This window comes from Tetrao urogallus, assembly GCF_951394365.1.
Source record: "Tetrao urogallus genome assembly, chromosome: 1".
Classification (NCBI taxonomy): domain Eukaryota; kingdom Metazoa; phylum Chordata; class Aves; order Galliformes; family Phasianidae; genus Tetrao; species Tetrao urogallus.
This window is the reverse complement of record NC_136813.1, coordinates 179,464,444-179,490,359: the sequence shown is the minus strand read 5'-3', so window position 1 is coordinate 179,490,359 and position 25,916 is coordinate 179,464,444. Positions and strand designations below refer to the sequence as shown.

The window sequence follows — 25,916 nt, the reverse complement described above, 5'->3', positions numbered from 1 at the left end:
TTGGCTGCCTGCTACAATACTGCTTAGATCAAAGTGTATCAGCAGTTCACCTAGATGTTTCTCATAGTACAGCAGTAGGGGAAATCTGTCACAGTCTGAACCTGCAGATCATGTGTTACACTACAAAATGTACTTTCAGAAAATAACCTCTTTACAGCTTCAACGTGCCTGGAGCTAGGACTGTGCTTTAAAACCAAAGCCGTCAAGAATATCCACAACTGAGTAGCTCATTGAACAAATATTTTGCTTGATCCAGTGCCCTCAGTGTGTGCCCTCAATGCCTCTTTGATGTGAGTTGAAACACATTCAACTCACTGATTCTAGATTTGAATTGTCTCCTGGCGTGATGGCGAGGCCCTGGCACAGCTGCCCATAGAGCTGTGGGTGCCCCATCCCTGCAGGCGCTCAGGGCCGGGTTGGATGGGGCCCTTGGCAGCCTGAGCTGGTGGGGGGCAGCCAGCCCATGGCAGGGGTTGGAGTTGGGGGGCTTCAAAGGTCCCTTCCAATCCAAACCATTCTGTGATGATTCTACGAGGACACACACTTCACTTTACAACCGCAAGATGTTTATTGGGTTGTCCTGCACACCTAACACAGAGCAGCTGTTGGCGTAGCTCGCAGTGCTTAGCAGGTCTGACTTTTTCAGCCCGTCTTATCTCTAAGCCAAAGTTACAGCAGGACCACCCAGGAGCTCATTCTCTCCGATCCCCTCGAGCAAACCAGAAACCACAGCCACCATCTGCGGCTGCAGGTGTGACTCGAAGATCCTATGGGTTCTGAACCACGTCTGCTTGCAGCTGGTGACGTTCAGAGAGCAGCTCCCGGGGCCGCAAGCCCGCCGGGCGAGCGCTTTGAAATGCAGCCTCCTCCCCGACGGGACAGAGGGGCCGCGGGGCTGGGAGGGCCGCTCCGGGGAGCGCCGGCCCGGGGCAGGGCAAAGCCCGGGGGCGGACGGAGGCGTCACCCGGGTCGGCCCGGAGCCGGCAGTCCGTGTCTCCCCATAAATAAACGCTCCCGGCCGTATAAATGCCGCATGTGGAGGCGGCGGTGGGGCCTCGTCGCTTCAGGACGCGGACAGCGCCGCACCGCGGGGCCGGGCCGGGCCGCACGCCGAGCCGTGCCACCAGGGGGTGCCGGAGCGGGAGCGGGAGCGGGATCCGCTCGTCCGCCACCTCAGGCGGGGCCATGGCAGCGGGCGTGCGGGCGGAGGAGCCGCTGGCGGAGCTCAGCCACTACGTGGTGGCGCGGCCCATCTACAGCGAGGCGGGCTTCCAGGAGGAGAACGAGCGGCTGCCGCCGCCGCCGCCTCCCACGCTCCTTGAGCGGGCGCGGGCGGTCTGCAGGTGGGTGTGCGCGGGCGGCGGCCGCGCTCCTCCGCGGGTCCGGGAGCTGTGGGAGCCTCGAGGGGGACCGCAGGAGCGGCGCGGTGCTGCCGGCGTCCGACTGCGCGGCTCAGCTTCTCTTCGCACCGAAGCGCGTGGGCACAGCCGCACGCGGCGCTTCCCAAGGAGTTTGGGGCACCGACAGGTGCCTCGTCCTGGAAGAAACCACCTCTGGCTCCTGAAGCATGTATAGTAAAGCATGTATAGCCCCTCTTGTTTGGTTTTTTCCCTGTCGGTTTCTCTTAGGGCTTTCTTGGTTGCTTTTTCTCAGAAAAACTTTCTTGGTTGTTTTCTGTCACAGCTTCTGCAGCTACTTTGTGTCAGGACTTTCTGGGTCGTTTTATGTCAAAGATTTATTGGTTGCTTTCTGTCAGAACTTGAGGGCCACAGAAATGGTCCAAGGGATGGAACACCACCCTGTGAGGACGGGCGGAGAGCTGGAGCTGCTCAGCCTGCAGAAGAGAAGGCTGTGAGGTGACCTGAGAGCAGCCTTTTAGTATCTAATGGGGGACATAGGAAAGAATGGGACAGATTCTGTAGCAAGGTCTGTGGTGGTAGACAGGGGGAAATGGTTTCAAACTAAAAGAGGGGAGATTTAGGTTGCATACAAAATTTTTTTACAGTGAGTTGGTGAGGCACTGGAACAGGTTGCCCAGAGAGGTAGCAGATGCCCAGTCCTTGGAGATATTCAGTGTCAGGCTCTGGGTTCTGACACAGCTCTGAGCACCTAATCGAGCTGTAGGTGTCCCTGTTCACTGCACAGGAGTTGGACCAGATGACCTTTAAGGATCCCTTCCAACTCAAATGACCCTATGATTCTACGAACTTTCTTGGATGCTTTCTGTCAGGGTGTCTTTCTGTCATTCTTCTTTGGTTCCTTTCAGACTGCAGCTCCGTGCAATCTGTGCATAACTTGTTTTCTCACAGCTGTTCAAGAAAAAAGGCCTTCAGGATCACCAAGTCCTTCCTGCCCATCCTGGAGTGGCTTCCCAACTACCGGTTGAAGGAGTGGTTGGTCAATGACATCATCTCAGGGGTCAGCACTGGCCTCGTTGCCACCCTGCAAGGTACGACCTCACGCACGGCTCTCTGATGTTACGCAGATGGAATTACAAATCTGAGACTTGTTATTTAATACTAGATATTAGGTATTATCAATCAATAATTAAAGCTTTTGATTTAGCCCTTTTTTCTCTGCCTGGCTAGAAGATCTGAACTTCCTTTGATATGCCATCAAGATGTAATTAACTTCTTTTACCCCATCTTTTTACTCAAAGAACATTTTTTCAAATATTTTGATAATTTTAATTATGTTGTGATGGATCAGTTAGGCCATGAGCCTGTAGTTCTTCTGCAGCTGCCTATGAAAACCGAATTATTCCCCCCAAATAGTGCAATCTTGACGTGTGCTTTCCTTTGAAATGTTACTTACAGGATTGTTTGGGTGTCTGCAAGAAAACAGTCCTCACTGAGGTACACGGTGCTGTATTCACATTTAAGAAGTGATAAACTTGATGGATATTTACAGTACATGGTTTACAAGAGAAGCATTCAGCAGATGGACAAGTAGAAAAGTGGCAGAAATAAGCAGTAATTTGTGAAACTATGCTAGTAAAGTCGGGCTTAACGTGGTGCCCTTCTCATAAGCAGGTCTAGCTGTAACCCTGCTGTCAGCCAGCACATTCATTTCTTTCAACTCAGTGTTGCTGACAATTCTTCAGGACTGGGGCAGGTGAAGTTAGCTGTGTTGATCTCACATTTTCCCTCAGTGGAAATCGGGTGCTTATACAAGTAGGCAAAGATTGGAGAGACTACACTGGAATGAAGAAAAAGTACTTTGCTTCATTGCCAAATGCAAGTATTCCTTACTGCCTCTTGCCTTGGAGCATGCTAGAAAGGCAGACGAGGAGTGGTACAAACTCTGTGATTTAAAAATATAAATGTTATAATTCTGAAATACCAAATCATCAGATACTGGGAAAACTGACCAAAATGGTTGCAAAAAAAAAAGAGGCTTTTGGGATCCTAAAATGCCCCAAATCCCTAACTTCCAGCAGTTTTAAATGTCACTTGTAGACCTCCCACCCGCCTAGCAGCACAACCAGGTCTTCAGCCTTTTTGAGCTCTGCCATAGTTTTGTGTTATCAATGCAGAATATTACAGTCTGCAATAGGAGCTAAAGGACCTGATACTGATAACATCCTCCTTTTCTTCTCTTGCTGTGTTGAAGTTGGCAAGTTGCTTGAGTTTACAAAGTGAGAAGATCAGAGGATCAAAACTCTTAAATTTGGGTGATTTATTTTTGGTTATTAAGTTCATGAACTGATACCTGACAAAAAGAAAAAGGCCTGATTTTCAGATGGGCGAATGTCCTGAATCATTATTGGTATAGTACAATAATTTAGAGAGTATGCTTGAAAATTCTGTCTATAAATTGAGCATTTCAGTTTCTCACTTTTTTCTCAAAGGCAGACTGCTTGAACTTCACATTTGAGACAATGCTTTATGCCACTTATGCAGATATAGGCACATCTTTCAGTAGTAACTCATCTAAGTACTAATGTGGGATGTACAGTCATTTACAGTCACTGGTACTTACATGCGTATCTGCAACTGATTTACAGATCAAAAAACATTCTAATTTGTCCCTGGATAAACGGAACAAATCCTCCTGAAAGTCCATTCTAGACAAGATAGTAGTTTGCTGAGTGATTTTAAGTGCGATATTTTGTTCACGTATCATTTCAGGTTTGGCATATGCTTTACTGGTGGCAGTTCCCGTTGGATATGGCCTCTATTCTGCCTTTTTCCCCATCCTGACATACTTTTTCCTGGGAACATCAAGACACATATCAGTTGGTAACCGCATATGTTCAAGTTACAGTAAATTAACTACTACAAGATGTTAATTCTTACTGTGAATATTACTATTTCATATAAGACAGATACTTTCTAAACCATATTGGTTGTGCTGAATATTAATATTGGTGGGCTTGGGGGACTTAAGACTTATTTCTTCTCTGTACAGACAGCTAACTTCAGTTGTGCCAACGCATGCCTTTTGCTTGCATTTATGCTGAAGTTTAAATCTTGTCTTTGGCTACACTATGCCAGAAATTACAGGATAAAGTCTGCCTCATTGGGCAGTAAGAAGAGACATTTAGTCTATCAGCTAAAGCTCAAGATGGCTAAAACAGATCTCTTAGTCTTCTCCACAAGCCTTCCTTGCTACATCCTTTTTGATCACTGTGGACAGTATCACCTTCTTGCCTGTTGCGGAGACCCAGAACCTGTGTTTCTACTCCAGCCTCGCTCTAGGTCCTCACATCAAGGCTATGGGTAAACCTCATTGATTCCTTCTGAATACTTTCTCTAAAATATTTTTTCTCTGTCAGTTCTCATTTTTAAAATATATGTTACAGCTCAATCACCGCATTGTCTTTTTCTCCCCTCTAACAAATAGAGCCTTACCTCATTCACATCCACCAATACTGGATTGTTTTTCTCTCACAAAGCTTTGGCACGATATTATGGTTTCTCATTAACTTTCTTCTCCGTGGAATCAAATACATCTGCATGTTGTCTCTACTTTCTGTCTTCCACCCACCAGATCACCTCTGCTCTCCAGCTCTGAACTCTTTTCTCTACTTATGTTGACATCTCTACTTCCTACGTTTTCCACTCGTTTTTATACTTTCTCCAGTATGCTTACTTGTCAAGTGTACTTTTCTTTATCTGTAAAATTAACTTATCCTTCTTTAAGACATTTTATGATGTTTTCCTTTTCTGTATAATTTTAGTAAAAACTACAGCAAATCTGATTGCTTTTAGATTGTGTTTTGCTGACATGATGATCATTTACTATCTCTGTATCTTGCCCAAAGTATAGTTTCAGTCATCTTAAGCCGATGTAATACCAAACTACTGCCAAAAAGGGCAATCTTTTCCCCCAGTGTCTGTTCCTGCCACCACTGTTGTGCTGGATTCCTGACCATGCAGCCATGTGGCAATCTGCACCAGTGCATTCATTCAGCTGAACCTATCTGTGTCTGAAAAAAGAGTGAATCAAAATGTTGTTTTCAGATAGATAAGTTTCTCTTGTGAGTGGTGCTGGGCCACAGAACTGCTGATGCAGATACAAGGGAGATGGTCAGGATATGCCACCCTGTTTTGCCTTGCTATACCCCTAAATTGGCTTAAGCAAAACACGAAACTGAACCTCTGTGTATAACAGTTTTGTTCAGGATGGAATTGTATCTCTGTGTCGTGTGTGCAGTGCTGTGGATTCTGGCCCTTTCTTCCTCCCCTTCCTCCTGTGGAGTAATGTACCCCAGTTAAAATATTAAATTATATTTCTGATTTAGAATTTTCTTGTCTAGTCTGATAACTGCTTCCTTTTGATGCATATTAAACTTCAGTATGTTCTGTTTGTCATTACAGGTCCATTCCCTGTAGTCAGTTTGATGGTGGGATCAGTTGTATTGAGCATGGCCCCTGATGACAATTTTCTCATAGATGGCAGTAATGCTACAGGGACTAATGATACTGAGATACTGATAGACACTGACTCCAGAGATGCCCAGAGAGTGCTGATTGCCAGCACCCTCACATTTCTGGTTGGAATTTTACAGGTAAAATAGTTGTCTTGAGGACACAAATTGATACTGCTTTAATTTTAATGGGAAAATATACACCACTGAAGTACATGCCATGGCAGCGAGTCTTTTTCCTGTAGTAAAACACATAAATGAGGGAAAGACTTCTCAAACTCTGGAGAGCTTTTGGGATTTTATTCTTCTTACCCTGAGCAAAGTTGGTGGCAGCATGATGGGGAGCACAAACAGCAGAATAGCATTGTGATTGGAGACCAACAGACCTGCATGAAACTAAATGGAGCGTCCTTTCACACAGCTCTTCAGGTGTCCTTTCTTTCCCTGGATGGCATGATGTTAAGCTACATTAATCTTCAGCGGGGGAAGATGCTCTTAAGACTACCTCAACAAAAATAAAAGAGCGAAACTTAAGATATTGCCAAATAATAGTTTAGATCTTATTGCTTAGCAAGCTGTTACTCTTCATGATTTTTCCAGGTGGCATTTGGAGTTTTTCAGATTGGTTTCATTGTGAGGTACCTCGGAGATCCACTAGTTGGGGGATTCACAACTGCAGCTGCTTTTCAAGTGTTCGTATCACAGTTGAAAATAGTCTTAAATGTTTCAACTAAAAACTATAATGGTGTCCTTTCCATAATATATGTAAGTATACCTTTATAATTTGTTTTGGGTTTGTGCCAGAATTTTTGCATAATTATTTATCTTCTGCTTCCATTTCATACAGGAGTGCTTCTTGTATCTATATAACTGTGGGGCATCCATTTAGTTCTCACTCACTCTCAGGAAGATCTGCAGGTGTTCATTTATAGCTGTGTGGCTCTCAAGAGCCGTTGTCTTGCTTTCCCAGATCATAAAAGGCTAATTGTCACGTCATAGTCTATTTCAGGCAGAGCATTCTTCTTCACATAAAATTTAAAAATAATTATGCAGCAAAACAGTTTTTCTTCTCTGCGTTATCACTTCTGGAGGCTGTTTCCCTCCCAGCCCATGCCTCTTGTCTTAATGGGAAGCTCCCAAAGCTGACTAGTCCCAAGCCTCTTAAACCATCCTGGTCAAAGGCATCTTTTTCCATTTCATGTTGTAGCCATATCTGTGACTATCTACAGAAGGATGTGGATTTGCACCCCATGGCCAGGTACCTGCTGGTTAGCTAAGGTGAGGCTAAAACTTGTCGCAACTCCATTTGTTAATCTTAGAGGAAATGATCAAATGGAGAAACGTTTTGGCCGTGTTACAGGAATACTGAACTCCTAGAGGTTCTCGTATTAACAGAGTCATCTCCTTCCCCAGGGAAATTATTGAGAGTTCTTTCACTGACTTCGCCGTTAAGCTGTTCAGGTGCACAGTATTTTAGATCTTCCATAGCTCTTTGCATTAGAATAACAGACTTCTAAAAGAGACTGCTGTAGAACAGAGAAGTTACTGGCAGATTTTATATTTCTGTTCAGACAAACCAGGCAAGAAAAAGTGTGTTAGATATCTATATTGGTGAAAATAGTCTGAATGTGATTGCAAATAACAAGAAAAATATTTAGAAAAAAAAAAATTGGTGGAGCATTTGGAAGAAAAAGATATTATTTTATGGGCCTTTTAACCATTGAAAACTCTTCCCTCGAGCAATAGAAAATTAGATAAGACACAGTACAACACACACAATGATGGACAATTGATCCAGCAAGTTTTTCTCTCTGTTTGTTATTGTTTTTTTTGTGTAATGGTTGTTGAAGGTTGGTGCATCTAGTAGAAAGTACTTTTGAAAAAGAATTACATGGCTCTTGCAGTTCCTGCAAGCCTGTGTGGAGTGCTGACTTTTTACGCTGAAGCTCGGGGCTTCTGCATTCTAGTAGGTGAGCCGGGTGGAAGTGTTTGCAGATGTGTGCAGAGCAAATAAATCGTGATTTCTGGTCTGCTTAATCAGAGACTTGTTTTGTCAGCTTCAGCAAGTCTTGGACCTGCCTCAGCAGTGGTGTGTAACAAATTGCAGCACTGAGCATCTGACATTGGCAGAATTCATAACCTCCAGCTAGGAGCCCCTTGTTTCCCTGTAAAATATGGCAGAGGCAGACATGTAATAAGAATGGGATTAGTGGTAAGCACTACAACAGGCAAAAAGTGGTTTCAGCCACTCAAAAAAAGAGACATCTGATTCACTGCTTCAGGAAGGGTTCTCCTTTAGCTTAGAAAACATAGCTAGTTATGCACTTCAGTGTTTTATTTCAAACCAAGGAGTTTTTATTGTGATGGAAGTGGTACCGCAGCTGCAGTCCTCCCTTTGCCAGGAGGCAAGAAGTCTATTTGGAACCTTTTTTCCACCAGATTGTTCTTCACTGTGCATAGAATAGTCAAATTTTCTCGGAAGCAAGTGCCGAGTGAGAATCACCTCCTAGGAGCAGAGAGGAGATAGATGGGAGAACCTCCAATTGGTGTGTTTTCTCTGATCAGCCCTTCCTGTTTTCTCTGTACACTTAGAAGTAATACTTTTTTGTGTGTTTGTATAAACACTGTACAGCCATAAATGTCAGCTTCGCAGACTGCTGTTTGCTATAAACAATGGGACCAAGCAAGGACATAGGAAGGGTAGATGAGGGAGCTGCCTGTCGTTCTGCAGCTGCGAGTGCTCCAGCCTGGAGCTGACTTCTGTTGGGAACAGGGTTAACACACCACAAGGTGAGGCTTTGCAACCACTTCTCTCAAATGCAGGACTTGCCGCAGCCGGGCGGGATCCACGCTGCCATGCTCATTGCCTGGGTGTCAGTAATGAAGACTGGGAATTTGTAATGCACGCTCTATGCACTGGGCATTTCAGCAATTAGAGTTTTGCTCTCATTTGAATAGAGAAGATCTTTTGCTTTTTGTAAAGGGAGGAAATTACAGATCTTCCTATCTTTCCTCTAAGATAGAGGTAAAACACAGGTAGGGTTTAGCTTTTGCTATTAAGCCTTAGTTTTCTAAAGAACAGGAAGCAGAAGCCCAGTTTTCATCTTTTCTGTTAAAACAGAAAAGTTTTAACAAACAAGTTTTTTTTATAAATTATAAATAACAAACAAACATAAAAAACAAACAAAAATTAAATAACAAACAAAAAGTTTTAAAACAAAAAAAAAACATCTTTTCTGTTAAAAACACCACAACTTCCAGCCACTAATTGTAGCAGTTTGATAGTTCATTAGACAAAGTCATCCTCAAATTCCTCCAGGCTTGAGCAAAGGAGCAGGCAACATTTGACCTCTTCCAAAACCCCATCTGCCTGGGCTGCCTTGTGAGTGTTGGTGTGTTTTCACATATTTCAAGTGCACATGTTGTAACTTTCATTTTTCAGACTCTCGTTGAAACGTTTGAAAACATTGGTACCACCAACATTGCAGATCTTATTGCTGGACTGCTCACCATTTTTGTCTGCATGGTAGTTAAAGAAATAAACGACCGATTCAGACACAAGATTCCTATACCGATACCAATAGAAGTTATTGTGGTAAGCAAAGGAGCACTAAAAAAAAAAACTGACAGTAGCTGAAATAGGTGGGACTGGCTACAGAAGAACAAGACCTTTTTAAGTATTAAAACTCGTTTCATTTGATTACAGACAATAGTAGCCACTGGCATTTCATACGCTGCCGACTTGGAAAAAAAATATAATGCGGGCATTGTTAAGAACATTCCAAGAGGGTGAGTGCCTTTGTTTTTTGGGACATAGGTATTATTTTAATTGGCTAACAATGACAGTAATAAGATAGAAGATATAAAAGAGATACTGAAAGCTGTAATCTGAATTTGGAACTCAGGTTCCTGGAGCAGCTTCTGGAGATGTCCTGAGTTTTAATTCTGGCCCTGTCATTCATGTCACCTAATTATGCTGCCTACTTCTTCTTCCTCTGTAAAATAGGCTTAGAAATGTTCACCTGATTCATGAGGTTTGTCTAAGAATTAGTTGTTTTGTGTTCCTAAAGTGAATATAGGTGTATAGAAAACAGAACAAATAATTTAAAGGATTTTAAATAATGAAATTCTATTTCTCTGTAGATTAAATTGCTAATAAACCTGAGTTAGTCCACTGTAGTTCATATTCATGCTGTTATCCCAATCAATATTGTCACTTACATAGTCATAGGAGCAAGTATACTGAGGGTTACACTGGTAGAGACTTTCACTTGAAAGATTCAGAGCATTTCACAGTAGTAACTTTCACATTCCATTTGGTATTCAGGCCTTGATTAATTAAAATTTGTGGAAACGCAGTAGGGGATAAAATGTTTTTGAGGTCTTCCGTTGAAGTATGTTAACAACAATATGAAGTGTCATTAACATATTTATGTAATTCATCATATCATTCAGTATTTCCTTTATTCCATTCTTCAGAAATGTACTTTTTCACTTTGCTATCATGTTCTCATGCTGAGAACAATGGGAGCTTTGTTGCTGAGAAAAAGAATCAGGATTTTGGCTATGATGAACTAGATAAGCGTGTTCTGTATGTCAGTGGGCTGTTTCCACCTGTTTATTAACTTGAAACACTACACTTCATATTATAAGCAACCTGCATGCCTCTACCTCAGACTTTACTAAGAACATAATTAGATCAAAGTTGATAATACTAACGTGTTTTCTAAATGCTAGATTTTTGCCTCCTGAAGCTCCAGATGTCAGCATGTTTTCCCAGATGATAGCATCCTCCTTTTCTATTGCTATTGTTGCTTATGCTATTGCGGTTTCTGTGGGGAAAGTATATGCAACCAAGTATGACTATGCCATTAATGGAAACCAGGTACGTACAACCAAACTGGTTTGTGAATGTGGGCAATGCAAGTTTCACAGTAAATTAAGTGTCAAAGAAGTATTTTTCCAAGAAATTTATAGTCTGATGGCAGAAATTCTTCAATAGCTGAAAAAAAAAAACAAACCCAAAAGCTATGAATTTTTCAGATACAAAAGGCAAGGCTTAGCTGTGAATGATGGACATATAGCTTATGTGAACTGGATAAGTTAAAATAGCATCATAAAAGCAGGTAGTAAAATCATATTGGAGGACAGTCTGGTACTACTATGTGCCAGTGTTTATTTTGTCTCAATGGATTCAAAGATTGTTAAGATCTGCAAGTGGTGGGAACTGTATTTCTAGCATTCTCATGGAGAACACAGCTGTTACACAGGAGTAGGTATGCATCATCTCAGTCTGTTCTATCAAAGAATGTGATTTTATAATCCTGCTCTTATAATTAGAGCTTATGGAAAGCTTTATTTTAGAGAAAAATAGGGAGAGAGTCAAAATCAAATCTTAAATTATATTTTTAAACATTTGTTGTGAGTGGAAGGCTCCTGTGATTCTCTCAGCTTGGTGGAAACAGCATTTCTGTCAATTACATGGGATTGCAGGCAGCTCCCAAGTGCCTCATTTCCCAGCAGAGGAATGGCCCGGATCCCAGGACATAAAGCTCCCAGGGTCCTTGTCACTTGAGCAGAACAACCAGCATTGGTAGGTGCCAGCATCTGTGACCCTGGGGCAAACTTATGAGAACGCTGCCTGGGACTCAGCATGAGTTCTTTGGGATGTTCAGAAGGAAAAACTTCTGGCTCAACTAGAAGTTTTCAGTGAAACTGTGTTGTGGATTTTTTTTTTTTTTTTTAAGCTCCTGATTAGTTCCACTAATAATACAATGTTTTGTGTTAATTAAAGGCTTGTCTAAACTCAGACTGTTGCACTGATTAAAATCACTTGTGTAGAATGTGATACTTCAGAGTTAAATTTATACTAGTCCTTTTTGTTGATGTAATTATGCTAAAGTAGTTGTTAGCAATGTTACTTTTGCTAGCATTGTTGGAAATAAGCTGTAAAAGCCTTTATTCTAAGCTATGCCCATATGAAGGGGAGTATACTGATGTCTTGTGTTGGTTTCTAAACACATGTGGTTACACTGGCAGAAGAGAAATTTGTGTCAGCGTTTAACGGCAGACACTGATCTAGACTCTTCTCAATATTTCAGTGCTACCCACTTTATAACTATTGCAAAAACTACTGTCATTCTCCATTGCAAAAGCAGCTTCAGGAATCGTTATTTAAAGTATCACCTAATTACATTTCAGGAGTTTATTGCCTTTGGGATCAGCAACATTTTTTCTGGTGCCTTTTCTTGTTTTGTTGCAACTACTGCTCTTTCACGGACTGCAGTCCAAGAAAGTACTGGTGGAAAGACTCAGGTAATGACTTCTTCTTACTAGTACTGTGCCCAGGTGAGTTTAATATTGTATGGGGATGAAAATAATCCTAAAATGGTTGCATCGCTGGCACGTAAAATGCCCCAGGTATCTCAGCTAGCAGATCGTGCTCTGGTCCTGCATCATTTTCGGTAGCTCTGCCAGAAGAGGGCAATCAAGTTTTACATAGGAAGATTGACATTAGGGGTCCAAAATCCTTCAAGCGTAATGCCCCAGAATTTCATTACCAGTTAAGGCACTGAGTTTGTCCCATCTGGAATTCAGCATGAGGAAGTCCTCTCCCAGATGCCTGTGAAATACTTAAGCCCCTGTATGTTTGCCTGAGCAGCCCTGCTGTATCTGCCCACATGCCGTCTTTCTGATATTCTGTGTGCTCCTCCTCTGTTTGACAGTACCCTCACACTTATTTAGCAATGGAGAAGTGCAGGATATCCAGCAGCCCCACTTCCAGCTGACACACAGACTCTGCTCCTTTAATCTCTCCGTGCAACTCAACCACCTCAAGAGCTACTACCTTGTGTGCAGCTGTTTGCGCTACCTGCTTAATTGAATTCCCTCTGTGTTAGCTGAACTGTGTAATGATTGCCCATGTATGCCTAAACACAGTAGCATTTTGGCAGGTCTCCTTGTTCCTAAAGAAATGTAATGTCCAACTACTTGTGTACCCTAGGAACAAGTACTCTGTAATCCTGGAAACATAAAATACGATCTTAATGTGCTCATCTCCTATAAACACTCTGTCCTCCACAGGTTGCTGGTATAATCTCAGCTGGAATTGTTTTGATTGCCATTGTTGCCCTGGGGAAATTGCTGGAGCCCTTACAAAAGGTACTGTATTTGTTCTGTGCAGCATAGCCACCAGCACTGATCAGATCCAAATGCTTAGCTTCAATGGACAGGATAACATCCCTGTTAGATGTTGTGCTGATTGATTACAGAGGAGGTTCAGCTTTGCAGTGCAGAATGATGAACACTTTGTAAACAGAAAACTGAAAGAATATTAAAATATCTTAATAAGCATCTTTGCTTCTGAATAACACATTTCCACCATTTTTCTTCACAGTCTGTGCTGGCAGCTGTAGTCATAGCTAACTTGAAAGGGATGTTCATGCAAGTGTTTGATGTTCCCCGCCTGTGGAAACAGAATAAAGTAGATGCTGTAAGTCAGCTAATTTTTTCTTTTCCCCCTAACGTTCTTATATCTTTTTCTTTCGCCTTTTAGTGTCACCTAAGATTCTCCTAACTACTACATCAACAGAATTTTGTAGCATTAGCATCAGGAAACTTTAGATTTGCTAATGCAAACCAGTATTGTATGTGACCTCAAAACATACGTGCCGTGAGATCAGGTGAAAAATCCCCATTTTAGAGTTTTACACATTTTTATCTTTATCCTTTTTATTTCCTATACCCCACAGTAAGAAAGCCTGTGCACTGATGAGTCCTTCATAGCGATTACCATAGTTTACAGCAATCTTGTGTTTAGAGGACTTGAAAATTAGAATAAGAATGGTTGGTGTCCACCTTTAGCATTCTGCTTTGATCCTCTGTACAGTTTAAATGGGCCAGAAAAGATGACATTTTATTCATTCATGCATATATGTTTAATTTGTTACTATATTAGTATCCCACTTGCCTGGATAACCTCAGATGGTCCTTACAAAATATGTTTTTTTGCTGTAGCAAGAAAATCCAACCTAGAATCCAACCTAGAAAGTGGATTCATTTGGTGTACAAAGGGATATATGAACAGAGTCTTCTTACAAACCTTACCTCAGGGTACATGCTGACATATTCCACTGGGATTTCTGTGAAACAGCCCCTCGATGTGGATCCCAAGGAAGGAGAATTTTGCATGAAAAGTATTTTGTGTATTCAGTCCCTACTACAGTCAGATTTTACAGTCGGGTGTCTTTGGGCACTACCTGCTTTAGGTAAATCTGAATTTATTTGGTCAGTTATTTAAGTCCTCTTGGTAAGTAAAAGATCCCACTTCCTTGAGTAAGAAGTGTGTGCACTCAGCTTTGGGTGGGATTAGGTCCATTGCACATTCTGCCTGGGCAGTGATGCAGGGAGTAACTGAGGAGTGCACTTCAACTGTTCTGCCCGAATATTCACTGGAGACTTTAGAGAGTGCTATCAACCTGCTAGCATGAAATAACTCTCCTTGGAACAGTTCTGATTCCTGGACTTCACTGAGGAGCCCCCTTCCCTCTCTATAAACCTGATCTCTGATTTTTAAAAGTGAGGTTAGTAAAAACAGCTGCCATCAGAAAGAAGAAAATGCAATGGTTCATGGTATCCCCTTTAATTTCACTGAGTAAACTAAATATTTGAAAAACGTCTGTATGTTAAAAGTAATTTCCTAAAAGCTAACCATGTCTAATAAGATAGTGATGGAAATAAGTATCTTGGAGGAAGATGAAGACTTTTCTGAGCAAGTCAGCTAATTGCCAGCATGCTTTGATGATTTTCAAGGTTAAATTCTTCTGCTACTCTTACTGTCCGGTGTAGTGAATCTTTAAAGCGACCAGGAACACTATGTCATAATTAACAGACTTTATTATTTCCTCTCCAGATGATCTGGGTTTTTACATGTGTAGCATCCATCATTCTGGGACTTGATTTGGGATTACTTGCTGGCCTTTTGTTTGGATTGCTGACAATTGTGCTGAGAGTTCAGTTGTAAGTAACACAGGATCAGAAATAATCGTTGGTGTTATACCATGAAAAAGAAAGACTGTGCTGAAAAGGAAGGGGATTTGTGGCAGAAAATCTTCTTGGGCTTACCAAGATTTTTAAGTGGAAATCCTCAGAACAAAACAATATTTGTGTGCTGTCATTTAAAAATTACACTGTGTTTGTGGTTGCTCTAAGAACATGTGGAAGTGGAATGATGAAAAACGTTGGCTTTGCAGAATCTCATTTGACCATCTCGTTACATTTTCTTGATCTTTGTTTTTTTTCTGAAAATACCACATACCTGCTTTCCTTCAGCCTGGAGTTCAGAAAGTATGATTGACAGCATTACCAAAGTAAAGTTGCTCTGTCAGCAACTGCATAAAAGTAGAGCCTTCCAAAAGTGGCTACAGAGTGGTAGGTTATAAAATCTACTAACTTAAAATTTGCTACAATTTTAAAAAATTTAGGTGGAGGCTGCAAACTGTTTTGGTTTGCAAATCCAAAGAAAAAGCACTGGACAACAAGCTTTAAGTAATCTGAAGATGACGTAAATGTTGTTTTCATTGAGTAAAAAGTAATTCATGTTTTCAGTCTTTTTTTTTTCTTTTTTTTTTTTTTCGTTCAAACCAAAATAAGGTGCTTTTAATACATCTTCCTAGTTTGGGAAACAATTGAAACAAACTGTTCATCCAGATCTACATAAAAATGTCTGAGATGAAAGTACCATGTCTTTAGAAATAACATTTCCATATAACTCAGAAAAGTACAGTGATACAAAACCAAGATACAAGACTTTCCAAAGGATGCTATTATTTTGGTAGAAGAAGGCAGAATACAAGCGTCTGTGACAGTTTGTGAAGCAATCACTTCAGTCTGTTTAATGCCTAAGAATGATGTTTACTTTCACCATCTTTTTGTTTCTGTTAGTCCTTCATGGGGTGGCTTTGGAAACATTCCTGGCACAGACATCTACAAGAAGGTCAAGAACTACAAAAGTGTAAGTAATGCTGAGTTGCTTCCTTTCAATCTACAAGTGTAGTACAGAGTTGTGCCTTGCCAGTTACTGACAAGTTGAATTTGAAAGTGGAGTGCTTGATGATAATAATTTTCAGCATTACATTCTTCATCTTGCTCAAGATGGTTGGTCCATATTGCATGCAGGGCTATAAGCATCTAAAAATGGAATCAGCAAAGGGATCCCATTTTTTGTGTGTGTGAATTACCTGTGTAGTTAACTGTTGAAAGAGTTGAACTGCTTCTTAGTAGCCACAATGTAGTTTTTGCTGCTTGATCTTGCACTCTTTGGCAATAGGCTGTAGAACCAGATGGTGTGAAGATCCTCAAGTTTTCAAGTCCAATTTTTTATGCTAACATCGATGGACTGAAAAGAAGCCTCAAATCCACAGTAAGTGATATGTGATGGTTTTGGGAGACACCTAACTGCTTTGGGTTTTCCTTAGAGTTATAGCTAGGTGAAATTAAATCATTTTGATGTTTTGATCCTTCTTCTGTAGGTGGGATTTGATGCAGTCAGGGTGTACAATAAGAGACTCAAAGCACTGAGGAAGATACAAAAACTGATCAAGAAAGGGAAGTTAAAAGCTACTAAGGTAAAATTATTTTTTTCCTCCTACTCTTTTGCAAGGGATTACTTCTAGAGCTTATTACTTCAGAGCTCTTCTGTACTCATCTTTAAAATAGAGATGAAAAGGAAGACTGATCACTTCAGCAGGAAGACTGGGACCTGCAGGGCATCTAGCAGAGCACTACACATATTGCCAAAGACCACAAGATGGAGGCAGCTGTGACAGTCATAGTGTTAACGGCAGAGGAAGTGATAGATTCCCTGATCTTACCTCCACCCCTCACCACCTCAGATTATCTCTGTGCAGAAAAAGCACTGGCACTTCTGTTTGTACATGGTGTTATTATCTAGCTTCTTGTGCACGGATAAAGTGACTTGTAGACATAATCTTCCAGCTCCTCCTCTGAATATACATTGCTGTAGGTAAATGCTTGCAGGAGTGAACAGGTACAGGTAACCTTCTGAATCTCCAGAGGTAAAAGTTCAGAATGAGTATTCTGCTGCGTGCTCTCAGTTCACAATGCAATATTTCTGTATGTATTCCACTTCATGACGGAAGTTAAATGCTCAGTTATGTGACATCCCAACTTTTGACCAAGTCATTTTGCCGTGTTAGCATATGTGGTAATTCTAATTCAAAGTTGGATTCGAATTCAGTATGCCAGTCTTTAAATATTTCATTAAAATAGAACTTTTGAGGAAGGGAGTAGCTCCAAGATTTTCTATTATTATTATTGATAGTGGCCTTTTTGTGGGAAGATGCTCTGTTAACACAGTAAAAATGAGGAAAGGAAATATACTGCACAGAGAAAAAGGTAGTTCATTCACTCTATCTTGTTTTTAAATTCTTGGATGCAATATTGTTCTCATTCATTCCTGAAGCAGAAGTTATCACACAAAAAGTATTTCCTGTAAGCTCAAACCTTTTCCTGTGATTAAATTATATATTTCACATATTATCTGCACATTAGAACGGCATCATCAGTGAGCCTGGCATTAGTAATGAAGCTTTTGAGACTGATGAGGAACCTGAAGACAACGAAGATCTTCAAGTTCCCACCAAAGAAGTGGAGATCCAAGTAGACTGGAATTCAGAACTGCCAGTCAAAGTAAACATCCCCAAGGTGCCCATCCACAGCCTCATTCTTGATTTTGGAGCAGTAACCTTCTTGGATATTGTAGCTGTGAGATCAATAAGAACGGTAAGGGCATTATTTCTGATGTTCTATGGAAATTAATCTAGCCAGCAGTATGTAAATCAAGAGTTGTTTTTAGAAGGCTGTTGTTAAAAAATATCTTTAAAACTAGGAACAGGTAGAATATTGGTATGTGCATACTTCAGGTGAAAATAAAACAAAAAATCTGGAGGTTGCATGGTCAGGTACTCCAAAATGAGTACTGTAAAATGTGGGACCCTTGTATGCACGCATTATGACATTTTAGTTGTATATTTTCTTTCCACATGCCTCCTGTTTTAATCTGGGCACAGAATGATACTCACTCAACACAAAGGTAGTAAATATCTTACCATCAGTTTTAGTTTTTAGCCACAAGATTTATTTCTCCCATAGTACTTAAGCTATAAAAGAAGGAATCATTATTATTTATCTTTTTTTTAAGTATCTTCTGCATTTGATATAGGAGTGCATCATCAACATTAGTTTATCTTCACACATTAGTCTGAGGTCATAAAATGATGGTGTTCCTAGTTTAGGGAGAGGAAAATGAGGTGAAGAGATAAGTCACAACCTGTAGGACCAGACTGTTTAGTCTTTTATTATACTTTCTGTGTTCAGATTACTGATTTCACTAACTTCGAGTTCTAAATGGGGCTGCTTATCCCATCTGTAAAACAAATACGAGATTACCAAGATTCTGGATTATCAATAAGCAGAAATTGTCGCAATTAGCAATCACCTCTGAAAATGCCTTTTGCAGAGACCCACCTGCCATCAAGGAGCCAGGAGTAGCATTCAGTCATAGCATTTTAACCAACTGAAATTCAGGAATGTGGCGTGACTTGGTTCAGCCCTAGTTTTGTTTCAGTTCCAGCTTTGGAGACAAATGAGATTATGGGTTCCACAGATGCAACTCTTTCCATAAGCGGCCATTTCAACCAAGAATACGTCCATCTGGTGCATTATGTGAGGGAAAACCTCTGCAAGAAAAAAACTGTGTGTGCCAATGAGAGACTGTATCACATCACTCAAGGCAAATGAAGGTTTCCCAGGCCTACAGGGTCTCACTTGAAGAGACATGATTTTTCATATTATGAAAACAGAAACAGAACTTTAATAATAAACAGCAATGCATGCATGTGTAAAATGAATGGTTTTACTAACATAGCCAAAGATTGGCCATGTCAGCAGACAGGTACTTAATTAGTAGGTCTTAAAGTATCACGAAGTTTAGCAATTCCTTTTCACTATGAATAAAGAAAACATGAAATTTTGAGTGAAGGCGCTAAGAAACAAATGAAAAGCATGTGTGCACAGATGTTGATATATTACATATGTCAACATACATACACATCTATGTGCTTTGCCCTTACAGACTTCATTTACTTGTGTCTTTGTTGCAAACCCTTTTTAGATTATTAGAGAGTTTGAGAGAATTGATGTGAGAGTGTACTTCGCTTCATCTCAAGGTAAACTTTCAAATCTATCTGTCACTTGTGCAACGAATAAAATATGGATGAGAAGGGATCTCTAGATGGGATTGTGGAAGCAGGTTTTTTCTAATAAAAAATGTGAATTATCACACTGACAACCATGGTGGGCTGTTCTGGGATGCAAAGAATAATATGATTTTAAAAAAATGTGGAAATTAAAATGTAAGTAATTAAAAAGTAAAAAACATGGCTGGTTATTTATTTGGCTGCATATTCAATTTCTAATAAGTGCAGCCATGTATTTTGACATTTATTTAATTACTTCAAATTGTATTAACCTGCAATTTTTTATTGTTTTTATTTTTTTAATTCAGACAACCTTATATCTCAATTGGAACGAAGTGCCTTCTTTGATGACATTGTCAGAAAAGACATATTCTTCCTGACTGTCCATGATGCTGTGCTCTACATCCGGAATCAAATGGCATACAATGACAACCAGGATCCCATATTTGAGAAGGTAAGGCTATCTAGTAGTACATTTCACTTCCTTCCATCATCTAGCATTCATCCTTGCAATTTCTCTTACAGCACGCCACATATGAAAACTAGACATAGAACTGTATACTACATAGAACATGTAGTACAAAAAAAAAAAAAAAAGTAAGAATCTAATAACTTGGACAGCTTCTGTAGTACACGAATACTTTGCTGTTCAAAGTGTATGTCTCTCAGCCCCAGGATCTTGGTAGTGAAATGAACATGAGAAGCAGGATGTAAGGAGAACTCTTCATCCTAAAACTTCTTTTCTAGCTTCTGCCATCTGGCAGCATAAGAACTTCCTCAGCTGGAAGTTGCATTTGCACCATTGCTTTTAATCATCACAGGTGGAGTTTTCTTTGATGTGTTGGTTCTTGTCCTTTTGGAACCTATTTACACACTTTGGCATGATACTATCCTGTGGAGATGAGTCCTGTAATTTCACATGTGTTATGTGACATACATTTCCTTGTGTTTGTTTTAAGCCTATTGAATCTCTGTATTGTTAACTGGAATTAATAATCTTTCCCCATTCTCTTTCCCAGCACCATTAATAATTTCGTATAACTCCTTCATAAAAGTTGGAGTTCTACTTTGTGTGAGTGTATGCAGTTCTTCCAGGATAGTGATCATTCCTACTGCCCTCCTCTGTGCACGTTCTAGTTGTACATTTTAGTTGCACATTCTAGTTGTTCTGGTTTTCAAGACAAACAGAACATCCTGTGATGTTTAAAGATGTGGCCTTACATTATGAAAACAGCCTGATAATGTTTTTGTTTCTTTGCACCACAATTCCTTCCCTAACAATCCCTATTGTAATGTTACAAATAAATGGTGTCTAACATCAACATTAGGGATAAATAACTAGGAGAAGATCCTTATTTTTTGTTGCTAATTTTGCGTACTATCCAGGATCTAGACTTTTTTACTGTAGCATAGTAGAGACTAACATTTTGACAGAGCTATACAGCAGTTAGAGACAGATTCTGCTTGTATTATTTTTACAAACCTGTAACTAGTAATATGAGAGAGACATTACCAAAAGCTTTCCAACATAGACATTTCTCTCAGCTTTGTCAAAGAATAGTGAACAACAGACTTGTAAGACTGTTGTTGTTGAAGTTATATAGAGATAATTCAGAATAATAAATCAACGTCAGTAATACAGAAAACATGTAACTCATCATGCTTCCTTCTTTCTACTAAGATTTCACTCATGCAAGAATCTAAAGAACCTATAGAATTCACAGAAACGATCCGGCCTGCTGATGAGCTTGATGTTCAGGAAGAGGTATGGACTTTTAGATCTGAATGTATCTGTTATCTATAGAATACTGCTGGTTTTATTCCTTTATAGCACTAGCCATGCTGTTAGGCCTGTAGAACCAAATCCTCAATGCTCTCCTTCTTCATAAATAAATACCCATCCTGGCCACCTGGATGTCAATGCTTAGCGGAGGAATTCAAGTTGTTGGCTTTTTTCTTTTTTTGAGATGTAGCAGATTATAGTTTACAATAGTGTGCAACACCTCCCGATCTCTGTCACTTTAGGACTACCTCTAGGACTGCATAGGACTTACAAAGGCTTCAGGCATCCAAGCCCAAAATAACAGGCAGCCTCCCCCATTCATTTCTTCTAGAACACAATGGACATCTTCTTCCATAAATTAAGCGTTTTACAGGAAGCTGTAGTTGCACAGGACCAGATGTCTTCAAACCTGCATCTTCCCGAATTGTCTAATGCAGATGCAAGTCAAAGGGCAGTTGCTTCAAACAGGCCTTTCACAGTTACCCTCAGTGAGGCTGCATGGAACATTGTCCCCGTGGAGTTAACATGCACACAAACTTTTTATTTTTCAAAGTGGTGCATGCTCAGAACTAACTGTTTCTCTCCACCCTCTCAATGTTTCACTAGGCTATGCGCAGACTTGCATCATGAAGATGGACTGCTGACCGTCTTACTGCAATACTTATGCACCAGTACTATTCAAGCATTTTCTGCAATGAAACCAATCTTGGCACTTGAAGAAAACAATGATTCTTTGTCTGAATGATACAGATCTCTAGAATTCTCCAAATTTTAGCTAATACTATCTCTGAAGTATTCTGGACCTTGATTCAGCAAGCACTTTCCATATGACACATTGGAAAAAAAAAAATCAGAAGACTGTTATGAAACGTATTCAGTTCTGGGGCTAGTCGGGCACAAGGTGCATTGCGTTGTTATGTCAGTGTGCACAGGAAGAAAAGCTGCTTTGTGCTCCGCCCTCAAAAGTTGAAGAGAAGTTGAAGATCTTTGGATCACAGGCCTTTTGCTATGTATTTGCACAACGTCTAGCATGAGGGTGAGAGTTCTAGCCGGCCAAGGTTTGGCCATTCTAGGAAATTTGTGCAACCATCTTGAAAAGCATACCTGGTTTGTTCTTTCCAGGCAGTTCCTTAAATTGCTACAGGGTGATGGATAGCTGAAATGGGTGACAGCCACATGAACAGGAAACTGCACTGAACCACAAAAAAAACCTTTGAATACAGTAACCTTCGTTAGCAAATATGTTTGGATATGGGTTCATTAGCTCTGTATTAAGCCCATTGTAGCAAATCATGCACCACTATTAATGATTTTCCCTAAAATGAACTATATACAGCAGATGATTTTGGCTATATATCTTCCATCAAGAGGTAGATTGGGACCCAGACTGAATCAATGAAAACCTTAGTTCTCAAGTACTTAATGGGTTACTTAATGGATGCTACTGAATGCAAGTAAGAGAGTCAAAATGTCACCTAGTATAAAGGTTTTTAACTATGAAATATAGAAGTTTAAGTAGTTTAATGAATGATTCTATTTTTATATAGCATATTTTTTTCTTTTAATATTCTGCATCAAACTGCTGCTGTTCTTTTGCAGGACATGTATAGACATTTAACAGTCCATAATGCACAAGTGCAATAATTTACAGAAGATAAGGGAGTTGAACTTTAATACTTATTTTAGAACTATATAAAATAGATATGCAGTAAATCAGTGATCTTAATTTCATGAAGAAACATTTGTTTGATGGAAAACGGACTGCTACCTTAATATTTTAGCACTATATTATTTTTTAATGGAAAAACAAACACAAAAAAACCCAACAAATCTTTGCACAATGAGGGAATATATAATAGCAGAAGTATAAGAAATGTCCAGGTATAATGTCCCCTCAGTATTTAAGCTTCCCAGTTCTTGGCATTTATGTTGATATTTGTTAAGTTCCTTATTTGATGACATCAGAGAATTTTTCCGATATCATAGTGCACTCAGAACATTTTTGCTGCAAGTAAGGTTAGTGGAAAATCTCAGGTGAAAAGCTAAGCACTAAGTACGTTATTCTGCCCTACAGACCTGAGTGAACTCCATTAAGATCTTTTTTAAAAAACCTACAAATTTCAGTCAATTGGACAAGATCCTCACATAGTGGGTAGAGGCATCAAACTGACATCTTTATTCCCTAATAAATGCAAAAAAACTTCAGTTCTAATGACAATTGGTGTCATTTTTCATTTCAAATGCAATGGGGGTTTGATCCTCAAAGGTGCTGCTGTTACAGACCAAGCCAGTGAAAACATGCCTTTTTATTTACTGTTAGGCAAATGCCCTTTGTGTGCCAGACTGGCATCTCCATGAGCTGAAACTAGGCACATGCTTAGGAGCCAAGCCAGACTGACCTGCACCTCCTGAGAGGGAAGTCTTGCTTCATATTTACATTAATGCCGAGGCTCAGGCTGGGACTTGACAGTGTGCTCTTAGCACTACCCATCTTTAGTCTTACCCCTTCCCTGGCAGTGTAACTAAGGAGCTTGGCTCTTCTGCAACATCACTGACAAAGCTTCTGTCAGGCCACGGCCCCAGTCTGTATTAACCTGAATATAAAGCACAATTGCCAGTGTGTGCAGCAGGACAAGGCCAGTAGCATTTCTCAGAGGCTGTATTGCTTTTCTGAAACCCTGTATTGCTTTTCTAAAGCTGTACTGCTTTTCTTTAGCCCTACAGAGAAGGACCTGGGGGTCCTGGTGGATGAAAAGCTTAACATGAGCCAGCAGTGTGTTCCTGCAGCTCAGAAGGCAAATGGTATCCTGGGCTCCATCAGAAGAGGGGTGGCCAGCAGGGACAGGGAGGTGATTGTCCCTCTCTACTCTGCTCTTGGGAGACCCCATCTGGAATACTGTGAACAGGTCTAGGGTCCCCGGTACAAGAAAGACAGGGGCTGTTGGAGGGGGTCCAGAGGAGGGCCACAAAGATGATCAGAGAGCTGCAGCACCTCACATACAAAGGCAGACTGAGGGAGCTGGGCTTGTTCAGCCTGGAGAAGAGAAGGCTGCAGGGTGACCTCGTTGCAGTCTTTCAGTACATAAAGGGAGCCCATAAACAGGAGGGGAATCAACTGTTTGAAAGGGTAGATAACAGCAGGACAAGGGAAAATGGCTTTAAGTTGAGGGAGGGAAGATTTAGGTTGGATGTCAGGAGGAAGTTCTTTACAGAGAGAATGGTGAGGTGCTGGAACAGGCTGCCCAGGGAGGTTGTGGGTGCCCTGACCCTGGAAGCATTCGAGGCCAGGTTGGATGGAGCCCAGGACAGCCTGGTCTAGTATCAAATGTGGAGGTTGGCAGCCCAGCATGCAGGGGGTTGGAGATTCATGATCCTTCCAACCCAAGCCATTCTGTGATTCTATTGTACTCTCATTTCTGGACTGTGTATTTCTTCAAGGTATAGTAGCGTTCTCAGTTTATCTGGTACAAAGTATTTGACCTGTCCTGAACATTAGTGTTCCACACAAGGCCTGCATTTACACAGAGCACTAAGACACGTGCAGAGGGCATTCAGACACCTCTGTCAGAGGGATAGGGACTGCGTGCTTCCTTGTGCTGCGTGTGCATCCATCTGGTGAAGGATACCCGAACAATTAAAGCTGAAATTCTATACAACTTTGTACTAATTCAGACAACCCTAAGTAATGCAACTAGATATGGTGTTTTTTTCCCCAGTAGAATGATGAGGTGACATTTCTGTATGCATTTTGAGTATTACTATAGCCTTTACATATCAGGTACTAAATTTGGAGATACATTTTATTACCGTTTTACAAAGCTGTGAATTGAATGCAATTGTATCCACTGACTAGAAAATAAAATTGTGCATACTGGAAAAACACTACATGCATCTGCATTTTTTTACTCTTTGTGACTTCGTTACCACGTGGAAATAAGGTGCACTGTGCAGGGATGAGTGGCACTCTTCCCTTGAGTATGCCTAGCAGCAAACAGAGGGAAAACCACATATCCCCTTCACTCCAACGTTTGGACTAAAGACCAGCAACAACAGGCTTAAATTGCAGCTTAGTCACGATAAATGTGTCTGCAGGGACGCATCATCCCAGCGCCGAGCACCGCCCAGAGCAGGGTGCACAGGGCTACGGCCGGGCGGCTTATGGAGATCTTCAGGGAGGAGACCCGCAGCCTCGGGACAGCTGTGCCCGCGCTCAGCCACCCGCACCTAACGGAAGGGCTTCCTGCCGAGACGGTACGGGCGGCAGGGACGGCAGAACAAGCACCACCCGTTACGAACGCCGCCGCCGCCGCCATATTGGACGAGCCCGCTCTCAGCAGCGCGCATGCGCGGGGCGGGCGGCGCTACACCCCCACAGGGGCCGCGGTCCGCCCGCAGCCATCCCGGCAGCCACCGCGGTACGGCCGCCGCCGTCGCCGCCTTCTTTTCCCGGCCCGCGGAGGCCGCCGGGAGCCGGCAGTCTCGCGCTGCCGTGCGGCGGAGCGGCGGCAGCACCGCGCTGCCTGTAGGTTCCGCCATGCCCTCACCGCCCTGCCGGCGCGGGGCCGCGGTGCCATCGGCGATTCTGCGCCGCGCCCTTTTTCGCGCTCTCCCCGCCCGTCCCGCCGTGCCTTCCGCTTCCGGCCGCGCCCTTCCTCTCCCACAGCGCCCCGCGCCGCGCCATGGACCACAATGGTGAGGAGGGGAGAGGCGGGGGGCCGCTGGGCCGCTGCGCCGCCCGGGGAGCGGCTGAGCGCGGGGGGTGGCGGCGCGGGGCCGAGAGGGCGGCTCGGCCTCGTCCTCGGGAGTGCGGCGGGACCCGGCGGGGCCCCGGGCTTGGACGCGGGGCCTGAGCCGTGCCCCGAGCGCGGAACTCGCGGTCCCCTCCCCCAGCCGGCTGCTCCGCGCTCCGTTGGGCTGCGGCGCTGGGGGATATGCGGGGCACGCGCCGTTTTCTGTTACCGGTATGCTTGTTTTTCCCTTAGGA

At 41.9% G+C, this 25,916-nt stretch overlaps 1 protein-coding gene across 1 annotated transcript; it reads left to right on the top strand.

Moving 5' to 3' along the window:
* Positions 1-1,185: 1,185 nt before the first annotated feature.
* On the top strand, positions 1,186-21,562 carry SLC26A4 (solute carrier family 26 member 4; the record flags this gene model as incomplete). Its single annotated transcript, XM_079542578.1, has 20 exons — positions 1,186-1,343; positions 2,310-2,449; positions 4,131-4,241; positions 5,823-6,013; positions 6,473-6,637; positions 9,315-9,467; positions 9,579-9,661; positions 10,610-10,757; positions 12,074-12,187; positions 12,956-13,033; positions 13,269-13,364; positions 14,784-14,890; positions 15,815-15,884; positions 16,200-16,292; positions 16,402-16,497; positions 17,444-17,674; positions 19,065-19,119; positions 19,458-19,603; positions 20,831-20,914; positions 21,539-21,562. The coding sequence occupies 20 exons, from the start codon at positions 1,186-1,188 to the stop codon at positions 21,560-21,562; spliced, it is 2,343 nt and encodes a 780-aa protein (XP_079398704.1).
* Between the last annotated feature and the right edge of the window lie 4,354 nt (positions 21,563-25,916).